At 43.6% G+C, this 24718-nt stretch overlaps 1 protein-coding gene across 1 annotated transcript in view; it reads left to right on the top strand.

Moving 5' to 3' along the window:
• Positions 1-4783: 4783 nt before the first annotated feature.
• NIPSNAP3A (nipsnap homolog 3A) overlaps positions 4784-24718 on the top strand; it is a 484684-nt gene continuing 464749 nt past the window's right edge. Inside the window, exon 1 of the mRNA XM_044061013.1 lies at positions 4784-5023. Within this exon, the coding sequence (XP_043916948.1) occupies positions 4943-5023 (81 nt within the window). The 5' untranslated portion in view covers positions 4784-4942. The remainder of the gene's footprint in view (positions 5024-24718) is intronic.

The raw sequence follows: 24718 nt of genomic DNA, 5'->3' as shown, positions 1-24718 counted from the left end.
GAATACAGTAGAGCGGAAACATTTTGAGTATGGATTATAAATAAGAGTAGAAAAAGGAAAGAAAAAATAGAATGGAGGAAATCTGGCTATAGGATTCATTTAATAATTTTATAAAATATCATGTGACTGAGGCAAAAAGAGGGAAGAAAGGCTGTCAACAAAGGGGAAGACAGTGTAGGATAGTTCTATTACAGCACCTCCATTTTCACCTCTAAGTTAACATACAACTCATTTTAATGCCTCAAGTGGAATCCAAATGGTTATCCAACGCCTGAACGATTTCTGTTCCTTTTTTATTCACCTCTTCTATACACCAAGCCAACTAGCATTAACATGTTGAATCTTAACTAGTTTATGCCCCTGTGAAACTTGAGATTTAATTATAATATTTACAGTGGGGGCAAAAGCTCTCTTCTCTCTGTCTGTTATGTGGTTGATCACCAGCCTGGCATTATAACAACTTAAGTTTCACTACAGGTTTATGTTTTCAAATTTTCCCCTGCTTTGGTAATGCATTGCAAACAAGTTACCTTTTAGAAATAATTTGTTTAGCGTTTTAATGTTATAATCCCCTGGATTCAATAACACCTACACTACGTGTACACTAAGTGTAAACCTTTCTGAGTGAACAAACAACACAGATATAATTCACACCTTCTAATTCCTTCTAATTTTGGTTTTCTTACTGATATTCTTGCAGCTTTAAATATTGACAGGGATTCATAAAGGTTACCACAAAGTGCAGACTACATGTACACTTAGTGTAATCTTTCTGAGTGACTAGAAAACACAATAAAATGTGATAAGAATGTTCTTGAATACATATTGTATACACTTAGTGTAGGCTTTATTGAATCTGTCCTTATGTCTTTTCATTTAAGTGACAATTATTTTTGGAGTTGGTAGAGGAACCAGTCTGTCTTTTCCACACCATTAACAGAACTTCAAGAAATCTTTTTGATTATCATTTTGTATTGTTAAGAATTTCCTGTTTATTCTGAATGGGATAATGTCATTACCATAGAGAGTAAGCTATCACTGTAGTAAGTCAGGGACAAGGTTATTGATAAAAAGTGAAAACAAAGAACAGGCCCATGCACTGAGCTTTGGGGAATGCCTACTGTATGGGTACCAGTACTACAGGAAGCATGTTTTATGGTGGCTTGGCAGATATGATTTAGGACAGGAGTCTCAGACTCAAATGATCATGAAGGCTGTATGAGGGCTAGCACAATTATCCGAGGACAGCACTCTATAAACAAAAAGAAATGTAGTCAGTGCACTGAGGAATGCAGTGCAGTAGCTTCCATCACTATGAATTATGTTGGTTTAAGTGCTGCTTGTGGCCTGAGGACTTCAAAATTGAGATCCCTAGTTTATAAGACAGTTTCTAAACCATGCTTTTAGGCCTGAAGCCTCTCCTAGTTGCTATATAAGTAACTACTTTGGCACATGACACTTTCTGCTATGACACTCATCCTCTAGTATGTACAAATGGTGCAGCAGAGTGGGCTGCCTTTCACCAGAATGGGTTATTTTTCATTGGGTTTTCACTCACATTCTTCTGCTGCTGGATTGCAATTAATCCTGAAATACCTGAGTCACGGTCAAAGCTTTATCCTCCTGTAACACAACAATATCTGCTTCCTAATGATTAGTAATTATGCTCAGATGTGGATGGGCTAAACTGCAAAAACTTAAAAATGTTTTTGCCACCTGTAAGTCTGGTGACTTGGTTGCTGCAATGTAAAATAATGGTTTAAAGTGAATAGGCAAAGTGACATTTCTTGCAGAACTTGATACAACTACTTCTATTCTTTCAAATTAAGAGGCAAGCTGGAAGTGTACTTTAGTGCCAATGCACCTTAGTTTAGAAGTATTTAAGTACCAGTAGAAAAAGTATAATATGCTGCATGACAAAACCAAAACCTTGGACCACATGATATTGTTATTATACAAGCATTTTGATCTGTCACGTACTAGTAGGATAAATATAATATGCTAGATAACAGAACAGAATCCTTGGACCATAAAAGTATCTTATGCAAGGCTGCAGGCCTCTTTTCTGCCCAGTAAGGTAACTAAGGTCATTTGGAGTATTTTGCTGTTTTGCAACATGCTTACTCAATAAAACATTGAGTATACAGCTTCATAAAGTTTACAACTACCAGGAGTGTATCTAGAAATTTCTATCTTGTCTCCAGTCCTTATATTGTTCCCAAACCCCCTATCTAACACTTTAAATGGTATACACAGTCTATTTACAGATTTAAACATAAAAGATAATGTTCAGATGTGGCACACACAACCTGAAGAAGAATATTTTTAGAAAATGATTCCTATTTTTAAGGATGTTGCAGACATTAATTTGTATGGTTCTGAACATTCTAAGCACTGTACCTCTCAACTGTTCTCAGTTTTTATGGACACCCCTGATTTCACCCCATAATTTTACTCTGATCTCCAGCAATCATGGATGCTTTAAGAAAAAAGGTTGTGCATTATAATAAAAAAAATAATAACATTTGTTACAGTTACAGACTCTTTTAAAGGAAATCTCCACCATCTCCTACAGTTTAACTCAGTCCTTGGGTTGCTTTTCTCCCTACAATATGGTTCCAGTATCATGTAGGTACCAGAAAACTGCTTGTATTTTATAAAACTTTCATTTCCTTGTCTGGCAATCAAAGGAAGGGAAAGCCTACCTACTTTTTTAAGCTTAACATCTCACATACTTTGCAGACGAATTTGTCTCCGACTACATTACATACCACAGACACAGAGAAATCTGTAGTTTACCCTGTGAGGTACTGCTGTCAACTAGACAGGCAATTAATCCTGCAGCTATAAAAAAAAGACAGAAAACTGAGACTATTTTCCACTGTCTTTATTGCAGAGAAGAGGAGAACTTACACTGATTCACAGCTGCTTCCAATGTAGCCATGCATATCATAGTAAAACAAAGCAATTAGATCAGTCATGGATTTAAAGGCAGTTGTCTGACAAATTTACATAAGCAGCATCAGACTGTTGAAATGCTAATTGCTGGTTATTTATATCTCTTTATATATTATGATGACTTAAATGTAGTATCAAAAATTTCTGTGACAGTCAGAGAAAACTCAGAAAATATTTTTTTTCCTTGTAAACTATCAACACATTTACAGTTTTCAACACCTCATCCCCCGTCACCAAGACAGAACTGCCATCAGGACTGCTCTGCAGAAGTAAAGACAGATGTCAGCCTTATCAACTAGGTGCACTATTACTGTTTATAAAAGGTGCTTTATGCTTTTTTGTGACATCCTTCTAGAGGGGGTGCACAACTGCTACACAGATCAATCGTAAGAGACACCCAATGACTTTGGGTCAGTCCTTACACATTGCAATCTATTCCTCTTAACAGTAGTATTGGTCAGCTGTACATGATGCAGCAAGAATCATTTACTGTGGTAAGAGTTTTCACATCACTGAAGGAGAGTGAGGGGGATGGTTTGTCAATTCCTTTAGAACTACAAAATAATCCCTTTACAAAAGCCTGCTATTTACCTACTTTCTTTTGCTAGAAGTAGCTAATAGCTATTTATACCATAGAAACAGCTCTGACAGACACATAAATGAGTCTCACCGAGCGAAATATAGAAGAAGTTCTGATACAGAAGGAGGTAGCTGACAGTGCTTCACACTCCTGCCATTCTATCTTAATGTCATGAGAATACAACACCACAACCAATTCCTTATGTCTAGTGTGACATATAAAGTGGACTTGGAATGCATTTTGGGAAGAAGGAATGAAAGAAAAAAACAAGATGTGTTACCATGGTAGGCCCCATTGACCCTGAACTTACATAGAGCAAGACAAATACATTACTAACATGAACAGCCTCCGATTCTTGCGGGGAGTTAATACCCTCATGAAAACATGAAGCCAGAGCCCATTAATCCATGGTTTTACTATATTGGGAAGCACATTAAAATTGCAAAAGAATCACTTGGAATGATTTTGGTGCATTTAAATTGCTCAGCAACAAAGATACAATGAAAAAAGTTTTTTTTTTTTTTAGTTCTAAGGTGGAATTTTCCTTTAATACAGAAAATGTGTGTTAATTTATATACTCAGTTTTATAAATCAATGACATTAAGATTTTAAAAGGGTCCCAAACTTGGGTCCTTTGCTCCAGAAAATGTTGACTTTAACCTTGACAGTGGTATGAAGTTGAGAAGTGTGGTTGAGCACTGTGTGAACTATGTTTTTTTCTGTAGATGCTCAGAAGACAATGTTAATAGAATCAGTTCACAAAGAAGGCGTGGCTATTAGTAGCTGTATCCTCTCTCTCTCTCCTCTGCTTGGTATTCTTGCATTTGTTGGATTAATTGCCTCTTAAGCTATTTTTTCGTCGGTCTCTTGATCAGTATGGGCTACGTCTTACAGAAACATGAAATTCTGCAACACAAACTACACTTAGTCCCCACCAATATAAACAACCCATGTCACCGTCCTTAAGAGTTTATTTCTAGCGCTATACCGTGCTAAGGTATTTGGGGGGGGGGGTCTTCCTATAACATTTAGAAAACAGCACACTTTTCTCCTCAAATATCTACACAAACTATTTTTATATATACTTTATTTAAAGCACAGCCATCCAAATCAAGACTACCCTACAAAAAAAAAAAAAAAATCATGCGTCTGGTGGGGATGTCAATATTTTGACTTCCGGAGTTTGACATCCAAATGTTATTCTTTTACTTGTTACTAGAAATTTTTTTCGTAGTTGCGAGGTTTAGTGTCCTCTCTCGGCAGCTGTAGTGGAGTAACTTCTATGCCTGGTTTTAGCTGAGACATTTCTTTGGGTTTTGAGTCTCAAATTTTCAGAGTTGCTCTTGGGTCTTTTGCCAGTGTTGACCCTGAACTTACATAGAGCAAGACGAATACATTACTAACATGAATAGCCTCCAATTCTTGCGGGGAGTTAATACCCTCATGAAAACAGTTAAATTATGCAGACAGCGATCGTTGGTTCAGGTAAATTTCAAGGACTGCCAAGCAAATTTGTAATTGTTGCAAAGAAAAATGACTGGTGACTGCTGCAAGTATAGTAGGGAAAACGTGTTCTAGTAACGGTGGTCTTGTGGTATATATGATGACATACACCGAAGGTCCACGGGGAGAGGCGATGTTAGTACCTGTCTGATTTTTATTATTATTATTTTTTTATGTGGTGGTGGTGCGGTAATGCTTCTGAATTATGTTTTGAGTATGGTGAAACAACATTCACTGGTCTGCATCATTCATCATTAGGGTTATCTGGTATGAAAAAAATGGCAGTCCAAAAGAGTTTTGTTGACAGCACATTGAAAAAAGGTGTGCAAATCTGTTAACTGCAAATCTGTTAACTTGCAACTATCGCTAAATTCATTTTCCCGTTTATATTTTGCGTGGTTTGAAGGCAACTTGTGACATGTCCTGAAGTTAAAACTTCCTTAGGCCCTTTTTGACCTTGAATATCCCGCAACTGTTGCTTGTCATGATTGCCGAAGGATCGGTGTGTTTTAAAAGGAAAGTTTCACGTGGCTTATGTGGCCTAATTGGAAATATGGCTGTCAGTGTACTGATACTTTTTCCTTAGCTGAGCACGATGTTACAGACTGTCTGGAAATTCTCTTAGGATTTTTAGGCTAATGATAAAAAATGTCAGGGACATTCATGCCAGAGCCCATCAATCCGTGGTTTTACTATACTGTTTTCTGTCAGCATCATCTTATCTGTTTAATAGCTATTGGTAACTTTCAACCCTGCAAGCTGAAAAGCAAACATTTAGTGTGACATCAGTTATTTTGGATAACGCCCCCAGCTTCCCCTGCCCTCCAAGGACCAACCCACTATGGCCCCATCCACACAGACACATTATCTAAAAATCAAAACACCTTCGGGTCAGCACCTTCAGATGTTGCCATCTGCATTTGTAAGGCTTATACCAAGCAAGTATTGTCGTTGGAAAGTTATTCATTCATAAGTGTAAGAAAGTTACATGTTTGATAAGTAAGTTGTTGAGAAGGTTAGCATTATAGCATTATTTTCAGTGCTGAATGCTTCAACTGCATATCTCTGCTTTCATACCGATTATTTTTATGTTAAATTAGTATACTTTGTAATAGTTTGTGGAACTTTTCTCCCCGGGCTCCCCCTCCACTGATAATGGGTTTCCGACCCAGTGAACTTTCCCAGTCAACAAATGTCAATAAATAGTGCACAGAGTCATCGCCTCTATGTAGATTACCTTAACTATTGCACTGAGAACTGGACTCGTGCAAAGGTTCTTGCCTCAGTCCTTTCCCAAGCCAAGAAGCATGAAGTTGTAAAACTACACAAGTTAATGAGCTACTGTCTCTGATCATCCCGTCCCAGTTTCCTTACCTTAAAAAGATCCCCCGGTCTGAATATCACACAAAAGGGCTTCTTTAAACTTATCCTAGTCCACTGGGGTCTGAAATCCATTTAGTTTATAGCTATTTAGAAGTGCCTTTGTCGCTCAACTCATCTCCACCCCATAGTGTAGATGTTTTACCCTTAATCCTCCTCAACTTTGTTCTTCCCATACTTGTTTACTACTTAAGTCCCCTCATACTTATTTGCCACTTTCTGCTTCAGTTGTGTTTAGTTCCTATAGTAAAACATTTCTAAATGTCTTCATTTGGTTTTTAGTTTATATATGGTCCTTTCTAAAACTATTTTGGAGGTATAGCAGTACTTGTGATGTGTACTGACCTGTTATTGAACTGCCTTAGTTTTGTTTAGGTGCAGTATTATGTACCATCTAAACTAGTTGGTATTAACTTGCCTTATGTATTTTTCAAAACTGACTGTAATTGATCTTAGCTGCTTGGTGGCTTTGTTCATGGCTGAAAAGGGTTTTAAGATCCCTGCTGACCTGGCAAATGCATGTGAAAATGAAATAAACACAGTAACTGAGCAGATAAATAAGGCTATGAGCTGTTATTGAGCTTTATTCAGTAGTCCATGGTTTGATTCAGTCAGTCTCCACAAGCCTAGTGTGTGATTCAGAATAAGCCACTTAACTGGTCTTCTAGACTTGAGCCTGAAGGTTCATGTGGATCATTGCTGTACCTTGAATAATGTGCGTAAATGAGTAAATAAAATGAGTATATTGAAACTGTCAAGTATGTGTTTAAGGCACAACAGAAGCCGACTGTTAATGCGGTGTCATCTCCGGTTTAAAGAGAATGTGAGCTGACCTAGTATTATGCATTCATTAGATAAGGATCTCTTGCTTTTAGGTTTTGTTTGTATATTTTTTTATAATATTTTGTAAGCATTCAGGATTGTACAGTGCTCCTGCTGTTTTCTTCTGTGCATGTTTAAATGAAGCTGCATTCCTATCTTCTGAGACTGCAGTAGATCTGGACTTTTTTTTTTTTATCATTACGAAAACTTGTATTAAGATTTGTGACTATACACATGTAGGTAGGTTTCTGTTTTAATTTAGATTTGCTGGTGTTTCTTTTTTTTTTTTTTTTATTTTCACTGTTTCATTTTCTTCCTGCCCTCTCACTTTATGGTCTGACCACTGATTTGCTATTTTTATGTTAATACTTTTGCTTCATCAAGAGTCTTTCAAAAGTTTCTCATCCTGATGGTTTCCCTTCCTGTTTGCTCTTTTAGCTGTGCCTTTGCATGCTCTATTTCTTGAATGTACTTTTATTTCTTTGAGTGAACATTATTCAGTTTTTATTCGGTCTGCAGTTTTTAAATGTGCTTGCCTGTTTAGAGTGTTGAACTACATCAAACCTTTTTTTCTGATTTAAAGGGTGAAGAGTGAATTCAGTGTGACAAAGTAGGGAAAATATCTGGTTTAAGCAGTAAAGATTAAATTTTACCTTGAGGTAAATTAACAGTAAAGTTTAATTTTAATAAGTACTTAGTGGGTTGGGGTGGTATAGTGAGTTGTGCATATAGCTCCGTAAGTCATCTGATAAAGAGGACATGTACATAGCAGGGCAGTCATTGGGCCGGATTCACGAAGGCTTGCACGGAGTCTTAGAGTAGAGTAAGACTCCATGCAGCCAACATGTCCGCCGAGCGATCCAGGAAGAGCCAGTAGGGGCGTGTAACAGAGCTCCTTAAACTAGTCCTACACGGACAGGGCTGGGATATGCAAATTACCTCAATTCTGCAAATATCAAAACGGAGCCGTGTCAGCTGGAAAAAAAGCATGCATTTACAGGAGGAAGCATGCCAATGGCCAAAAATACAGCCATTGGCAACGGGAAGTGATGCAAATTAAAAATAAAATAACTTTTTTTTTTATCCCAATCACCGGGGTTTAACCGCGCTGCACCCTAAAAAGCAGAAAATTAATAATTAAGATCCACAAATGTGGATTTTATAGCTAAAATGAATTTACAATGCAAGGGAATGGCATGCTGAAAACAGCATGGCCACTGAGTAGAGGTTGCTAAGGGGGGAATCTCAGTCTAAGAGATGTAACTAAGCATTAGTAGGCAGTCCTATGCAAATGAGAGTTAGGATAGTGAATCACAAGTTTACATAGCAAATGAGCACAGTCAGTGGAGTGTAGGAGTAGGATAAGGGGAGTAACAGAGTAGAAGATAGGTGACATCACGAGGGGGGTATGTATGAAAGGAGTGAAGCTCATTGGAGCAGAGTGACATGTGTCAGCTTACATTTACATAATAGTGAAAGAGGTGTGTCAACAGGTAGGCCAGGTAAAGTCAAAAAATGGAAGGTGTATGCCTTGGATAACACCGAAGTTTCCTGCTGAGCGTGCATGTGCACGTGTGCATGCCAGCAAACCTGAGTAAGACAGTGTGCGCATGTGTAAGCGTGTGTGCGCACGTGTAGGCTTGAGTAAGCATATGTAAGGCTGTGTAAACAGTTGTAAGCACGTTTGCGCTAGTGTGCGCATGTTTTAACAAGAATAAGCAAGTTTTAGTCTGTGTAAGCATGTGTGCGCGGTGCTCCCCCCCCCCCTAAGGAAACCGAAAGGAAAAAGGAAGCGCACCAAATAAGTTACCAGGGAATACTAGCAGAGCTAGCAGGTGAAAACAATCAGAATCAGGCAATTACCCAGGCAGAACACTAGCCCAGCCCAGAACTTAAAACTCTGCAAACAACAGCCCATTATGTTTCTCTCAAGAGACACTGCAACACTGCAGTAAGCTAATAGAAGTGAAAACTGAAAAGGCTTCACTGAGACAAAAAATGTTAGGGGCTGCCATTGCTGTTATAAGGCGAAATATGCAACATGCTGAGGGTGGTGATAATGCAAATGCTGCTGGACAACCCACAGTGAGGAGATGGAGAAGAGTGTACAAGCCCAGGGTTACCTACCAGGGGCTACATGAGCTGGAGATAGTGGAGCACTATAGAGTGGACAGAGACCTCTTGCAGCAAATTGTTGAGCTGTGCAGGCCACGCCTCACACACAGAACCAACAGAGGGGAACCCATCCCAGTGGAAACTAAGGTATGTGTTGGCCTAAGAATATTAGCAACATGTACTTTCCAGAGACCAACTGGTGATATGATGGGGATATCACAGGCATCAGCATCCAGGGTACTGCACCAATTCCTGGATGCCATGTCAGCACATGTCGGTGATCATGTATATTTCCCCAATTCCCGTGAGGTATTGGCCAGCAATATGCGTCTCTTCCAGCAAATAGCGGAATACCCTGAAGTAGTGGATGCAATAGACTGCGCGCACATATGCATCAAAGCACCAGCCGATGAGCGGGGTAGGGTCTACTTCAACCGCAAGGGCTTCCCCTCCATCAACTGCCAGGTCATGTGTGATGCCCAGGGCATAATACTGAATGTGTGTGCTGGCTGCCCTCGAAGCTACCATGATTCCCATATCTGGCATCTGACGCAGCTGTACCAGACATTTGCCAATTGGGACATCCCACATGGTCACCTAGTGGGGGATGCTGGCTATGCACTGGAGCTGTGGCTGATGACACCCATCAGAAACGCACACACACCTGAACAGGAATGCCATAATGAGGCACACGCACAAACACGAAATGTAATCAAGCGTGTGTTTGGGCTGCTCAAGTCATGGTTCAGGTGCCTGGACACATCTGGTGGAGCCTTGCAGTACTCACCAACTACATGTAACCAAATTGTCATGGTATGTGCTATGCTACATAATATGATCCTCCGAAAACAGCTGCAGTAGGACCAGCATAGGCCCGGGCCAAACAGCCCCCCGCTATTGCCAAGGCCATCACAGGCAGAGCGTGACTCAGAGGAGGAACATCCTGAGCCTGCCCCAGTAGACAGAAGGAGGTGTGCCCAGTATGCTTTGGCCTTGGCAAAGAGGCAATGCATAGCACATACACTGGCTCAGTAGGAACTCTGGAAGTGATACCTCTCTCTGACCCGCACATATAGTAAAAGGGATGCCTACGTTGACACTACCTGCTTTCAAACATGTATAGGGAGTGTAGTATGTGCATCCGACATAGGCAGCCCTGCATCAACACGAGGCATGATTGCCATGTGTTAAGCAATATTAAGCAGTGCTAAACAGCATTTACCATCATGAAGTCAATGTAAACAAAATCGCACACACCAACTACTACAAATGTGGTCAATGTAGAGTAATATTGGCCAGTGTCCAGCAATGATGGTTAATATTGAGCAATGTTGGACAAGCTGGGTCTAGGTAGGGCATAGCTGAACAAAAGCCAACATGCTCATATTTGCTCTACTGGCCCGTAAGCAGTCTGGTCTGCTCAGTATGAAAATATAAGCGGCATTGGGCCTCGAACCCAGGATACTGTGCACTATAGTCATAGTACTGAATCACTAAACCATGACAGTAGTGCAGTGGTTAGCCTGTATGAAGAAATATTAAGTCTATGCAAAGTATTTCACGGAAACCCTGCAGGTACAGCATAATCCCTGTCGAGTTATGACACAAAGGTGAGTCCTGCAGTAAGAATAGAACCTGGCTTTCAACACACACAATACAAATATTAATAATGGACATGTAGACATACATCAACAAATGTAGTGGACCTCAGACAGCAACATACTGAAAGGTCACACTGGGCATGCTCACACACTTGAATACATGATACAAATGTCAGGCATCAGAACACTGACAGTCTGAACTGGGCATGCTCACTCACTTAGGCCATGTTGGAGTAAAGCATTGGGCCACACATAGCAGGCAGTTGCATGTGTTAACCCAGGAACCTCTCACTACACAGCAATCTGCCCTTTGCACACACTTTTATATGACAACAAACACGTATAGGTTCATAGGTAGATACTAGGCTATCTGCCCTAGGGCATTTATAAGCCTAGCCAGAGTGTATTTGGCTTCTGCCTCCCTATTAGATTAACCTACTGTGTCTCTGTAAAGTAGGTCACAGAAGGTACCCTTTTAAGATTAGTTTACTGTGCCTCTGTCTAGCAGGGACACAGGAGAGATCCAAGGGGTGAATTTGCGATTTCCCATCCACGCGTCCAAATTTCGCTTGAAGAGGGTCAGCGAGGGGCTATGTCTAACATGAATTGGGATTCTATTCCAGAGTGAGGGGAGCCTGTGGGAAATGAATCTGTCCCTCCAGCATGTCCTATTTATTGTTGTGCTGAGGTTTAGGTCCCTGGAGCGTGTAGCTCTAAGGGACTTGGATTTTTTGAGGTGGAGCATGTCCATTAATTCTGGGTTTGACATGGCTTTGTACGTCAGGCATAGATCGCCTCTGAGTAGGCGGTAAGCAACTGAGGAGAGGTGGAGTTTCTTTAGTCGAGCTGCATAGGACATCTGTTTGTAGCCCATGATCATCTTGTTGAGGTACTTTTGGGGTCTCTCCAGTTGCTGCTGGTGTCGGGTAAGGTACATCCCAAAAGTTGCATTGTATTCAATTATGGGCCTGATGAGTGACGAGTAGAGGGGCACAATGACCTCTCCATCTAGATGCGAACTCTTTCGTGATAAGGTGGGCTATATAGAAGGTCTTTCTAACCACTTTGGCAATGTGATTATCAAAGGAGAGATTACTATCTACGTTGGTCCCCAAATCTCTAATTACTTCTTCCGTACTTAATGGATTACCACCTATGTGGTAATTTGTGGGCACCTTGTTTTTCCCAAAGGGGATGACTATGCACTTTTTAGCATTTAGCTTGAGGCCGTGGTTCTGGCACCAAGCATCCGTCTCTGTGAGAGGCTTTTGGAGGATGCTTGTGTCAGCTGGAGATTCGATTATGGCCCTCGGTTTGCAGTCATCTGCGAACTTTGTCAGCCATAATCCCCCCGTGTTAGCCTGAACCTCAGAGAAGTATATATCGAACAAGAGAGGTCCCAGAACTGAGCCCTGTGGGACGCCACTTGTAACTGGTTTGGATTCAGACATGGCACCTGCAATTCTGACGATGTGGGTTCTATCTCTGAGCCAGATTGCAACCCATCTTGTGATATAGGGGTTGATATTTAAGCTGGTAAGCTTATTTATGATGCCCAAGTGGGGTATTGTGTCGAAGGCTTTTGCGAGGTCCAGGTAGGTGGGACGCCACTTGTAACTGGTTTGGATTCAGACATGGCACCTGCAGTTCTGACGATGTGGGTTCTATCTCTGAGCCAGATTGCAACCCATCTTGTGATATAGGGGTTGATATTTAAGCTGGTAAGCTTATTTATGATGCCCAAGTGGGGTATTGTGTCGAAGGCTTTTGCGAGGTCCAGGTAGGCTGTGTGGACTACCTTGCCCTCATCTATGGCTTTGGTAACTGTTTCAAAGAAATCAACTAGGTTTAAGGGCAAGATCTGCCCTTAACAAAGCTGAATTGGGTAGGGTCCAGTGTCTGGAGGCTCCCAATGTCTTTGTTTATGAGTGCCATGATAATACGCTCCATAGCTTTACAGACCAGACTAGTCAGGCTTATGGGGCAATAGTTTCCGGGGTCTGTTGTGGCACCACCTTTATGGAGTGGGACCACTGTAGCTGTTCGCCATTCTTTGGGTACATATCCTGTAGTAAGGCTAAGTTTGAACAGTGACTTAATGTGAGGGTTCAGTTCTTCTTGGAGCTCGTGTAAGACAGCCTGGGACACCATCCGGTCCCATAGATGCTGTGTTTTTTTGCTTTGGAGAGGGCAGCTTTCACCTGTGCATCTGTGATGTCAGGGAGGTTACATTCAGTTGGGATAGGCGTTTGCTCCTTTGGGGGGGAAAGGGGGGAGAAGTTTGCGCTGAATCTGTCTGCCAGGATGTTGGCTATGTCTGTAGGTTCGGTATATTTTGTACCGTTATGCAAGAATTCAGAGCATATCTGGGAGTTTCCGCCCATGTTTCTGACATAACTAAAGAAGGCCTTGTGATTATCTTTAGTGTCTAGGGCAATTTTTCTTTCGAACTGGCCTTTGATGATTTTATGAGGGATCGAAGTTTCTTACTAATACTGATCAAAGATGCCTTCTCTTTTTGGGATTTTGCTCTGTCATGTAGTAGCTTCCTCCTTCTGTTGTATAGCTTATTTATGGCTGGGGTCCATCAGACCGGTCTCATGTTTTTGGAGGAGTGAGTCTTGGTTTTATTTGTGATAGCATGATCCATGCATTCCTGCAGGTGCTCATAGAATGCTCATAGAATGCATTTGTAAAGGATTCTGCGGATTGGGCTGTATTATCCTCTGGCCCAGGGGCTTTGAAAGATTCCACCTCAGTCTTGAGAAGTGCAAAGTTGGCTTTGGAGAAATTCTTTACAGTGATTTCCTTGGCTGGGGGTGAGGACTGGACGGGATATGGATGTCTAGGGAAATTTGTTTATGGTCTGATCTTACCAATGAGAGGTTTACCTCTGGTGTGGAACATAGAGTCCCCATATTGGTGATGACCAGGTCCAATATGTTGTTCCCTCTTGTGGGAGTGGTGACCAGTTGTTCCATTGCGTTAGTTTATAAATTCAAGGAACCGTTGGGCGAGGGTGTTTGGGCTTGAGTAGTTTTCCCAGTCAATGTTTGGGTAGTTGAAGTCACCCAATAACATAGTGTTTGGAGAGCCCTTCATATTCTCCAGTGTTCTCAGGAATGCCAAGTGGGGTTCCTGTAATAGGGAGGGTGTTCTGTAGCAGGCTACAAACCGAAAGGCAGTTTTGCCCGCTGTTAGTTGCACATGGATGGATTCCGATGCTTCGTGCAGTGCCACTAACCTGGAGGTGTAGGTATTTTTGATGAATATAGATACTCCCCCTCCTTTTGTGCTTCGGTCTGAGTTTTGAGGCCGAAACGCATGGTATGATTTATAACCTGGTAGTGCTGGGGTGCTCTCAGGAGCCTTGAACCAGGTTTCTGTTACTGCACAGACATCGATTTTCTCCATACTGAGGAGAGTATTGAGTGCATGCATCTTGAGGTTTAGCCTTCTGGCATTGAGTAGCATTACCTTTAGTTTTTTTATCTTTGGGTTGTCTATGGAGGTGGGTTTGTCCTTTGAGCCTTGCCTAAAAAAGGCACTATGCGGGTGGCAAGAGCCTTGGCCAGTATACGAAAGCCTAAGGGTGACAGGTGCAAGCCGTCCCCAGCGAAGCAACGTGGCTTGTCGAGCATGTCATCCCAGGCTGACAGACACTGAATCCCCTTTAAATGACACCAATACTTTAGCCAATTGTTGAAACTGATCATTTTGTCTTTATACTGTGGCATCATTCTTGGTGAGGGCAAGATGCTACTCAAGGTCAGGGACATACCAGCCTCGGCTACATGGTCAGAGAGCTCCTCTATGTCTCTTTTCATGTAGTCCAAGGAGGTACGTCTCAGGTCATTCACACCAGCATGGACAATGACGGAGTCATACTTGTACTTGCCTTGGAGTGACCTGAGTGCTTGCGTTATGTGGCGGATCCTGGCACCCGACAGGCAGCTTACAGTGACCTTCTCCTTGTTCAGTCTGGTGAGTGGGACGTCAGTGTGCCTGACAATAGAGTCCCCTATAACAAGTGTATTTGGTGTGTTGTTTGGACTTATGGGCTGTGACTGTGAGGCACACTGATTTTGTGAGATATGTGATTTGTGGGTATTGCTGAGGGGTGGCTGTTGCTTGGATATCTGCTTAGGAGGTCTTTGCTGTTTAGGCAGATTTTTATTTAGAGCCTCAGAGTATGTTTTTGTGTGTTTATGTGTTGGGTATGCAGATGCAATAGGTCTGTGTGAGACTGGATTTGTGGTGTGGGTGGTTACCTTTTCCTCCTGACTGACTGTGCCATTCTTGGGTTGAGAGAGCTCTGCCTCGGGTTTGGCTGTGTAACTGCATCTCTCACATGTATTAGAGTTTGTTGGAAGGAGGAGAGGGTTGTCTGTGTACATAAGGCAATTGTAACATTGCCTCAAAATTCCCAGATTCACCAGCTGGACTGGAGAGTAACCTTGAAACTGACCCTTGGACATACCAGATTAGTATAGGGAACTTTTTTTTTTACTGATCAGATTAGGGAAGGGAACTGATTTTTCACTTGATCAGGAAGGACCAATCGGGAGTCTAATACTTATGAGAAGTCAAGGAGGGTGTAGTGCTTTAGTTAGTTAGTGTTTCCTTATAAGAGCTGAGCAAGTGCAGGGCTTTAGAAAGAGAATAGAGTGATTACTTTGAGAGTTTGAACAATTCTAAGGGAAAAAGTGAAGAGCAGACTTTGTGGAGCCTGGAATAGTTTAAACCTGTTTAGGCGGCGCTGCCCGACGCTGCTCAGTGCGCAAAACCGCGCAAAAAGAGAGTTGTAGGGTTTTAAGAGAGAGAGATCAAGGAGTTTAGAAATTACCCAAAATGGCCGATAAAACTGCAGCTTCTAGGTAGTAACCACTCCTCCAGGGACAGGCAGGCTGTTCAGTGTTTACCACTCCCACTGGTGAACACAGAGACTTCCCTTTAGCCCAAGCAAGCACTGGCCTTCTAGAAACTTCCAAACAGTTCAGAACAGCAAATCTGTAACTGAACTTTCTTAACTTTCAGAAAGTGGGAAAAAAGCAAGATTTTTTTTGTTTGTTTTTTTCTTTTTGTTGTAGTTTAAAGGTAGCAGAGATACACAAGTAGCAAAATAATCACAGCAGTGCAATACATGACCCCACACTTGAGTGCTAGGCCAAAATCAGGTAAAATGCAATTTTTAGAGAAAAAAACGATTTTAAATTAAGTGCAATATATATAATATAGTGGAACCCTGCCATAAGCAAATATGTTCTGCAGATACCTAAGCAGTTCATATAAAGTATGAAAGCAAAGATGATAAAAACCTGCAAACAGTATCAGCAATTAACATTGTGCATCATGAAAATTATCATAGGTTCAGAGGTTGATACTAGGCTATCTGCCCTAGGGCATGTACAAGCATAGCCAGAGTGTGTTTGGCTACTGCAACCCAGTCAAATCAGAGCACTGTGCCTGTGAATAGTAGGTCACACAACCTAACCCATGTACGTTCAGTGTATTATGCCACTGTCTAGCAGGGACCCAGAAGATATCCCATGGGTAAACATGGGATCACCCATCCACTTGTGAAGATGTCACGTGTAGGTGGTCAGTGGGTGGCTCTGCCTATGCAAAACCGGGACTACACTCCGGAGTGAGTGGAGGCTTTCTGATAATAATCTGTTCCCCCAGCATGTCCTTTTAACATCAGTGCTGAGGTATATGTCCCTGGAGTGTGTAGCAGCAAGGGAGTCGGATATCCTGAGGTGGAGCATGTCCAGTAAGTCTGGGTCAGATATTGCCTTCAACTACAGGCACACAACACATCCGTGTAGGTGGTAAGTGACTGAGTAGAGCTGGAGTTACTGTTTCGGAACTGTGCAGGGCATCTGTGTGAGTCCCTACATCTGCTTGAAGAGTAACATTTGTGGCCATTAAAGTTGCTGCAGTTGTCAGGTAAGGTACATCCCAAAGGTGGCATAGTAACCAAGCATGGTCGTGAAGAGTATAGGGGCACAATGACCACGCGTGATCAACATGTGAAACCATGTGGGATATGGGATATGGTGGGCTATGTAGACGTACTGTCTAACCACTATGACAATAGGATTGTCAAAGGCGAGAGTACGAACAGGTAGTGTCCCCAAACCCGAACAACTACTACTCTATGAAATGGATTACATCCTATGTGGTAATGTGTGGGCATCTTGTCATCCTCAAAGGGAATGACTATGCAACTAATGGCATATAGCCGTGGGCCATGGCTCGGGCACCAGTCAATCTAGCTCTGTGAGACCCTGTATGAGTATGCATGCGCCAGCAGGAGAGCTGATTATGGCACCCAGTTTGCAGTCATCTGCGAACATGGGCAGCCATATCCCCTCCTGTGATAGCCTGTACATCACACAAATATATACTGAACAAGAGAGGTCCCAGGACTGAGCCTTGTGGGATGCCAGGTGTAACTGGTGTATAGTCAGACATGGCACCTGCAACACTGAGCATGTGGGTGCTATCCCTGCTCCAGGTAGCAATCCATCATGTCAGATATGTGTCAATATTGATGCTGGTGAGCCTATGCATAATGGCCGAGTGGGGTATTGTGGTGAAGGGTTGTGCAAGGTCCAGGCAGGCTGTGTGGACAACCGTCCCAAAACTGATGGACCTGGTAACTGTTGAAAGAATATGAACAGGTCCAACAGGCAAGATTTGCCGACAACAATGCTGTAATGTGTAGGACCCAGTGTCTGTAGGTTTCCCATGTCTATGTGCATGAGTCCCATTACAATACACTCCATAGCTTTGCAGAACAGGCTAGGTAGCCTTTTAGGCCGATATTGTCTGTGGTCTGTTGTGGCAAGTATTCAGTGGAGCGGGACCACTATTGCTGTACGCCATTCCGTGGGTACATATCCTGCAGTAACTCTTATATCAAACAGTGACGTAATGTGAGTGTTACGTCTGTCATGAAGGCTGTGTATGACACAGGCCGGGACACCGTCTGGTCCCATTGATGCTGTGTTGTCCACTGTGGGGAGGGCAGCACTCACCTGTTTACTCGTGATGTCTGGGAGGTTACACTCTGTTGGTATGGACATTACCACCTTAGGGGGGATTGGGGGGGACACATCTGCACTGAACCTGTTTGCCAGGATGATGGCAATATCAGTGGGTTCAGGGTATGTTTAGCCAGTATGCAGTAACACACAGCATATCAGTGAGTGTCCAGCCAGGTACCTGAATCAACTGAAGAAGGCCTTGCGAGTGTCTGACATGTCTGGTGCAAATGTCCATTAGAAGCGTGCCTGACATAAATACCCGAGTGAATATAGCAGTCCGCTAGTGCAGATAACAGATGCCTTCCCTGTCTGGGATTGTGCTCTGTCTGGGATTGTGCTCTATCATATAGTATCTTCCTCCATTTGTTGTAAGGCGTATTGATGGCTGGGGTCTACCAGACAGGTCCACTGCCATTGGAGGAGTGAGTCCAGTTGTTATTTTGGATGTAACGATCCATGCGATCCACTAGGTGTCCATAGAATGTGTATGTAAACGATTCAGCAGTCTGAGCCATACTTATCACTCACCCAGGGTCTCTGATGCATACCACCATGGTTTGGAGGAGTGTGACGTTTGCTTTTGGGAAGTTCACCAAGATTACCCAGGATGGATGTGGGGACGGGATATGGATGTCCAGTGAGATAAAGTATGTTCTGCCCTTACCAATGAGGGGTATATCGCAGGTGTGGAACATAGAGTCCCCATGTCGGTGATGTTCATGTCCAATATGTTGTCTCCTCTTGTGGGTGTGGTGACCGGCTGTGCCATAGCATATGAGTTTAGGAATAGTAGCAACTGTTAGGCGAGGGTGTTGGGGCCTGAGTACTATCCACAGTCAATGTGTGGGTATTTGACGTCACCCAATATAATGGTGTTTGGGGAGACCTTCATATTGTCCAATGTTCCCAGGAAAGCTGGATGAGGTTGCTGTGTTGGGGAGTGTGGTCTGTAGCAGGCAACAAACCAAAAGGCAGATTTGCACAATGTTAGGTGCATATGTATGGTCCGTGATGCATTGTGCAGTGCTACCAACCCGGAGGTATGTGTATCTGTGATGTATATGGATACCCCCCCCCCTATTTGTGTTGGCCATTCCGAGTTATGTGGTCAGAAAGCATGGTACGAAATACAGCCTGGTAGTGCTGGTGTGCATGTGGGAGCCTCAACCATGTGTCTGTTAATGCACAGATATTGCTATCCTCCAAACTGAGGAGATTCCTGAGTGGGCGCAATTTGAGGGTAAGACATCTGGTGTTGAGCAGCATTACCCTCAGTATCGTTTACTCTGTAATGTGTATGTAATGTGTATGGAGGTGGTTCTGTCCTTTGAGCCCTGCTTAAATAGGGCAGTATGGTGGCAGCAAGTGCCCTAGCCAGTATTCAAAAGTCCAAGGGTGACAGGTGCAAGCTGTCCATAGGGAAGCTACGTGGCATGTTGAGCATGTCACCCCAGGGTGACAGATACTGTATCCCCTTTGAATAACACCAATATGTTAGCCAACTGTTAAACGTGATCAGTTTGTTGGTATACTGTGACATCATACCTGGTGAGTGTAAGATGCTAGACAAGGTCAGGGTAATACTGGGCTGGGCTACATGATCACAGAGTTCCTCTATATTCCATGTCATGTGGTCCAGGGAGGAATGTCTGAGGTTGTACGCACCAGCTTGGACAATTATGGAGCCAGTCCTGGACTTGCTTTGGAGTGACCTGAGTGCATGTGTTATGTGGCGGATCCTGGCACCTGAGAGACAGCTCAAAGTGACTATTCCCGTCTGGCCTGGTGAGTGGGACGATACTGTGTTTGGCATTTAGTGTCACCTATAACAAAGTGTGTCAGGTGTGTTGTTTAGCCCAAAGGGCAGTGACTGTGTGGCACACTGACATTGTGAACTGTGTGACATATGGGCATTGTAGTGGGGTAGCAGTTGTTTGTGTGTCTGCTTTGGAGGTCTCTGCTGCTTAGGCAGAGTGTATGTAGAGCCTCCGAATATGTGTATGTGTGATAATGTGGTTTGTTTGCTGTCACTATCGGTGTATTTGAGACTGATATGTGGTGTGTGTGGTCACCCTCACCACCTGATAGACTATGCCAGTCATGGGTCGAGAGAGCTCAGCGTCCTGTATGTCAATATTGTTACATCTCCCACATATATGTGAGTGTGATGTGAGGAGAGGGTTGTCTGTGTACATGAGGCAGATGTGACATTGTGTCATAACCACAATATTCACTAGCTGGACTGGAGAGTACACATGAAACCGACCCCTGGACATACCACTGTATTATGATGACATACTCTGTAGCCTGATCACAAAGGATAAGTAGGGTGTTAAGTGTGTAAAAGAGTATAACCGGGATTAGTGCTCAGGTTTGTCAGTGTTTTGTAAAGAGTAGCTGAGAAGGAGTCCAGACTTGAGTATCATGACATGACCTTCAGCTATGTAAGAAATAGTAATGTACACACATATATGTGCTGAGTCAGGGACAGCTGTACCTTACTGACATTGCCGACATCCTGTCAGACAGGCCCATGTATACATACCCACTCCCCCACTGACGATAGTCCCTGACATCATACCAGGAGATATCACGTGTAGAATGGCTGAACATCTCCCCTCAAAGCCAAAAGCATGGCAGCAATTGGATTACATTGTTTCCCAATACGAGTCATGCATGCACTACAGAACAAACAGACCCTGCACCTGAACAGTCTGTTGAGCCTCACCCACTCCACAGGACCTGGAGCCGTCGAATGTGTTACAGCAACATATGGCACTCCCCACATGTGTGGGTGCACAACACACCATGGGAAGTATAGTCCAGTAAGCCTATAAAGTCTGATCTGCAAGTCCACGGAGTGCATCATGGCAGAAGTCATAAACAGAGCTATTGGAAACCGACAAACACACAACTGTACCAACTGTTGTATGTTCATGTGCAGATCATGGTTCCCAAGCATGCTACACCATCTGCAAGGCAGCTACCCAGGACACACATCACAGAACAGAGCTACACATGTCCCACATAGACTTTGAACAGCTCTTCATCAACATCACAGACACGTGTTGTATCCACAAAACCAACAATCTGTGCATAGATGTGTGTTGACATATGAAGGGATGGCAATGTGTCCACAGATAGATCACACAAGATGAGACTCACGGGGTCCTGTACAAGCTGTTGATACCTGCTGACCTACATGGATCATTCCTGGGATTGCATAAAAATGTGTACACACATTACCATGTCCAGTCTGATGATGTTATCATCCTACAAATATACCAGGAGAACAGAAACCACCCAGTAAAGCATATAGCGCGCCGTGTTAATGCGTATCTCTCTAGTATCATAACATAGTCAGATAGGGGTTAGAGTCCTGCAAACGCCAAGTGTGCTTTTGTGTGTGTGTGTGTGTGTGTGTGTGTGTGTGTGTGTGTGTGTGTGTGTGTGTGGGGTGTATGTATGTGATTTCCTTTGAGAGGAGTAGCCTTTTTGGAGACTGGGAAAACACATTAAAAGAGGTACATCCCTCTTTGGAAAGTCTGATGATGTCAGCATCCCACAAATATGCAAGGAGAACAGAAACCACCCAGTAATGCATATAGCGCACCATGTTAATGCATATCTCTTTAGTATCATAACATAGTCAGGTAGGGGTTTGAGTCCTGCAAACGCCAAGTGTGTGTGTGTGTGCCACAGGTGGTCAATGCAGTGTGGGTTTTGCTTTTACTACGGTATGACATATGTTTCAAACAGTATGTGCATTGCACACATCGGGTATCTGCGTGTCAAATAAACTTGTGTACATGTGACCTCAATCAGTACATAGGTGTGAAGCCTGCATACTACATGGATACATTTGTAACCTTCGACAGATTGTGCCGCTGCTTCTCAGATCATAGGTCACATATGTATGTATGCGTCAAGCCCGGCCAATGTAGTGATCCGTGGCCAAGGACATCCCTGCCACACACACCCATGACACATACTGTAGAGTACTGTGAGTGAAGGTAATTGCCGGGGTATATGTCAGACATGTTCATACACAACAACGACTGGCAATAATGGACAGTCATTATAAGTGTGCACCAGCCCTGTGGATATGCATGCAGGCCCCTAATGTGTTATGTGAAACGCCGAGGGACCCCACAATACCTATGGATATGTGGACACCAAGGGACAGATGGCATAACACGTGTCTGTCTGTACACAGTGGTACCCAACATACATGTTCAGAGCTACCACCTATGTGGTACTGTCGGGATAGTATGTATAGTAAATGTGGATGACTATGCCATAGACGGCGTACTGCTATATAGCATGTATTGGACAACGGTTATCTGTCTGTATGATACCCTTGTGTAGGATATGCGTCCCATCCTGGGAATGCAGTGTAGGCCAATGCATGCATTTCCAGATGTGGATGGACATATCCCTAGTGTATTTGCATGTACCTAAGAGGGCTATATGCCACACAGGTGTGGTTCCTGGAACGTGTGGCGGTCAATACCATTGGTTACTGTTATAGTATAGTATAGTACTGGAAGGATCCAGCTGTTACTGAGTTCCCTACAACTGTGAGTCATTTGTCAGGACATCATCTAATGATTGGTTATAGTCATGCTGTTGAGGTGGTGTATACTACCAGACTGCAGATCATTGACAGATATCAACGGTATCACCCACAGCATAGTGCCAACCCATGTCATACACACGTGTACCCATGTTAGTACATATCTGTAGTATAATGCATACTGGCCATCAAAAGATACCATGAGATGTTAACAATGTGTAGAACAGGGTATGTCGCACATCCCACATGTCCACTATGCACGTACATGCAGACAGTGCGCACACACCATGTTCACAGATGTACACCCTGTAATTTGTAATGCACACATCACACATGAACTGTCCACTCACTAACACATGCTGACAACACTGTACACTTCAGCCAAGTGGCACATGGGTGGACAATACATACTCAGACCTAACACTGGTGTAAACAATGCTACAATGACTATCAGAGCTGTGATGCATAATGCCTGCTCAGATATACCTACAAGGATATCAGTACACTTTCCTGTTGGCAACTTGCTACTATTGCTACACTGCTATAATGTCACTCTGTGCATCAGAACCATGTTAGCCTATTCCTGCATCAATGTGACAGATGACAGGAGGTGGCACAGGTGTCATCATATGCACAGGGTGTATTGTAGGTTTGCCAGAGCCCGACATTGACCCATCCAGTCGGCATGTCTGTGTGTGTGTGAGGGACAACAGTACTGCATGGGCCAATGTTGATGTAGTGTGTGTATGTGTGAGCCCTAGTTGTATGGTAAATGTGTGTGTGTCTGCATGCACACAACTCCACCATGTGGCTGCCATATACGGGCGGTTGTGGGACAGCCACAGACTGTACTTGCTAGGCCGTACAGATCACTGTCTCCGGCCACGGCCACAGTACCTGTGCCTAGCAGGGGTGCTACGGGCAGTATCGGGTACCAACCCTGACTAGGTGCTATCATCAGAGGCAGAGGTATGATGACTGGACCCATGTCCCTGCTGGGACTGGCCAGCACCACGTGCACGTGGTCTAGTAGGATGGCCAGTGGACAGGCCAGCCCCAGCATTGCTGGGGCTTGTACTGCCACTACGGGAGCGACTGTGATCCGTGGTCCGTCTGCGACGACTGCCAGCGGATGCTGTTGCTGGCATGCGTCCGCGTCAGCTACTCATCCGTCCCGCACGGCCCTGGCTCATGGCTAACACATTGTGGAGGACATCTAATGTCTCCCTCCAACAGCTGTCAATGACCTTGGTGTAATTCCAGATGGCACTGGCAAGGTCACAGATGCTGTCATTGATAGAAGTGTAATGGGCCCTCTGCGCCCTTAGTCCCTGTCAGGTGTACCGTTCCATACGTGCCTGTGCCTGCATCACAGCCTGGAACATACTGGAGGTTGTAATACCTCCGAGAGCACATCTGCCAGGGGCAATGCAACCAGTGGTGCTCCCCCGAGAGTCCCTGGACATCCGCCTATGTAGTACCGTTCCGGTAATCTGGCTATGGCTGCTGTGAGGGGATGTACGTGCCATAGGTACCACACTCTCCTGGTCAATCCCAACTGTATTCAGCACCTGTAGAAGGAAGACAGGAAACGCACTTTACAATCTGTACATGATGTTAGCACACATGAACACATGCACAGCTCACCACAACACACACACACACACACACACACACACACACACACACACACACACACACACACACACACACACACACCAGCAGTCCAACACATACACAATAGTGGGTGATGGTGGGTGACAGTAGCACAAGGCAAACAGCAGCATGCAGACCATGTGTTGCTCAACACCATGCAGTGCAAGTGTAGACAGCCCTATCTAATGACATTATACATTGCTTTGATGCATGTGTGTAGTTGTTCAGTGATTGGCTACATCCTGGAACCCAATGTGTACATGGACACAACATTGCTGTGCAAGTACTATCTGCTCTGCAATGTCATGTGCACCATCACTCAATGGTATACATACCATGGCTGCATGTGTTATCTGCATGACACATAGATTGCCATGTCTGATGACAGTGTCTGTGTCCATAGCACATAATAGTGGGCACATGTGTAGCAAATGCATGCAATGTACAGACATGGGATGAGTGGTGCATGTAAACG

Source organism: Protopterus annectens, chromosome 2.part0 (assembly GCF_019279795.1).
Source record: "Protopterus annectens isolate FY-2018-M chromosome 2.part0, PAN1.0, whole genome shotgun sequence".
Taxonomy (NCBI): domain Eukaryota; kingdom Metazoa; phylum Chordata; order Ceratodontiformes; family Protopteridae; genus Protopterus; species Protopterus annectens.
The sequence above is the reverse complement of the archived record's forward strand: the minus strand, read 5'-3'. Positions and strand labels throughout refer to the sequence as shown.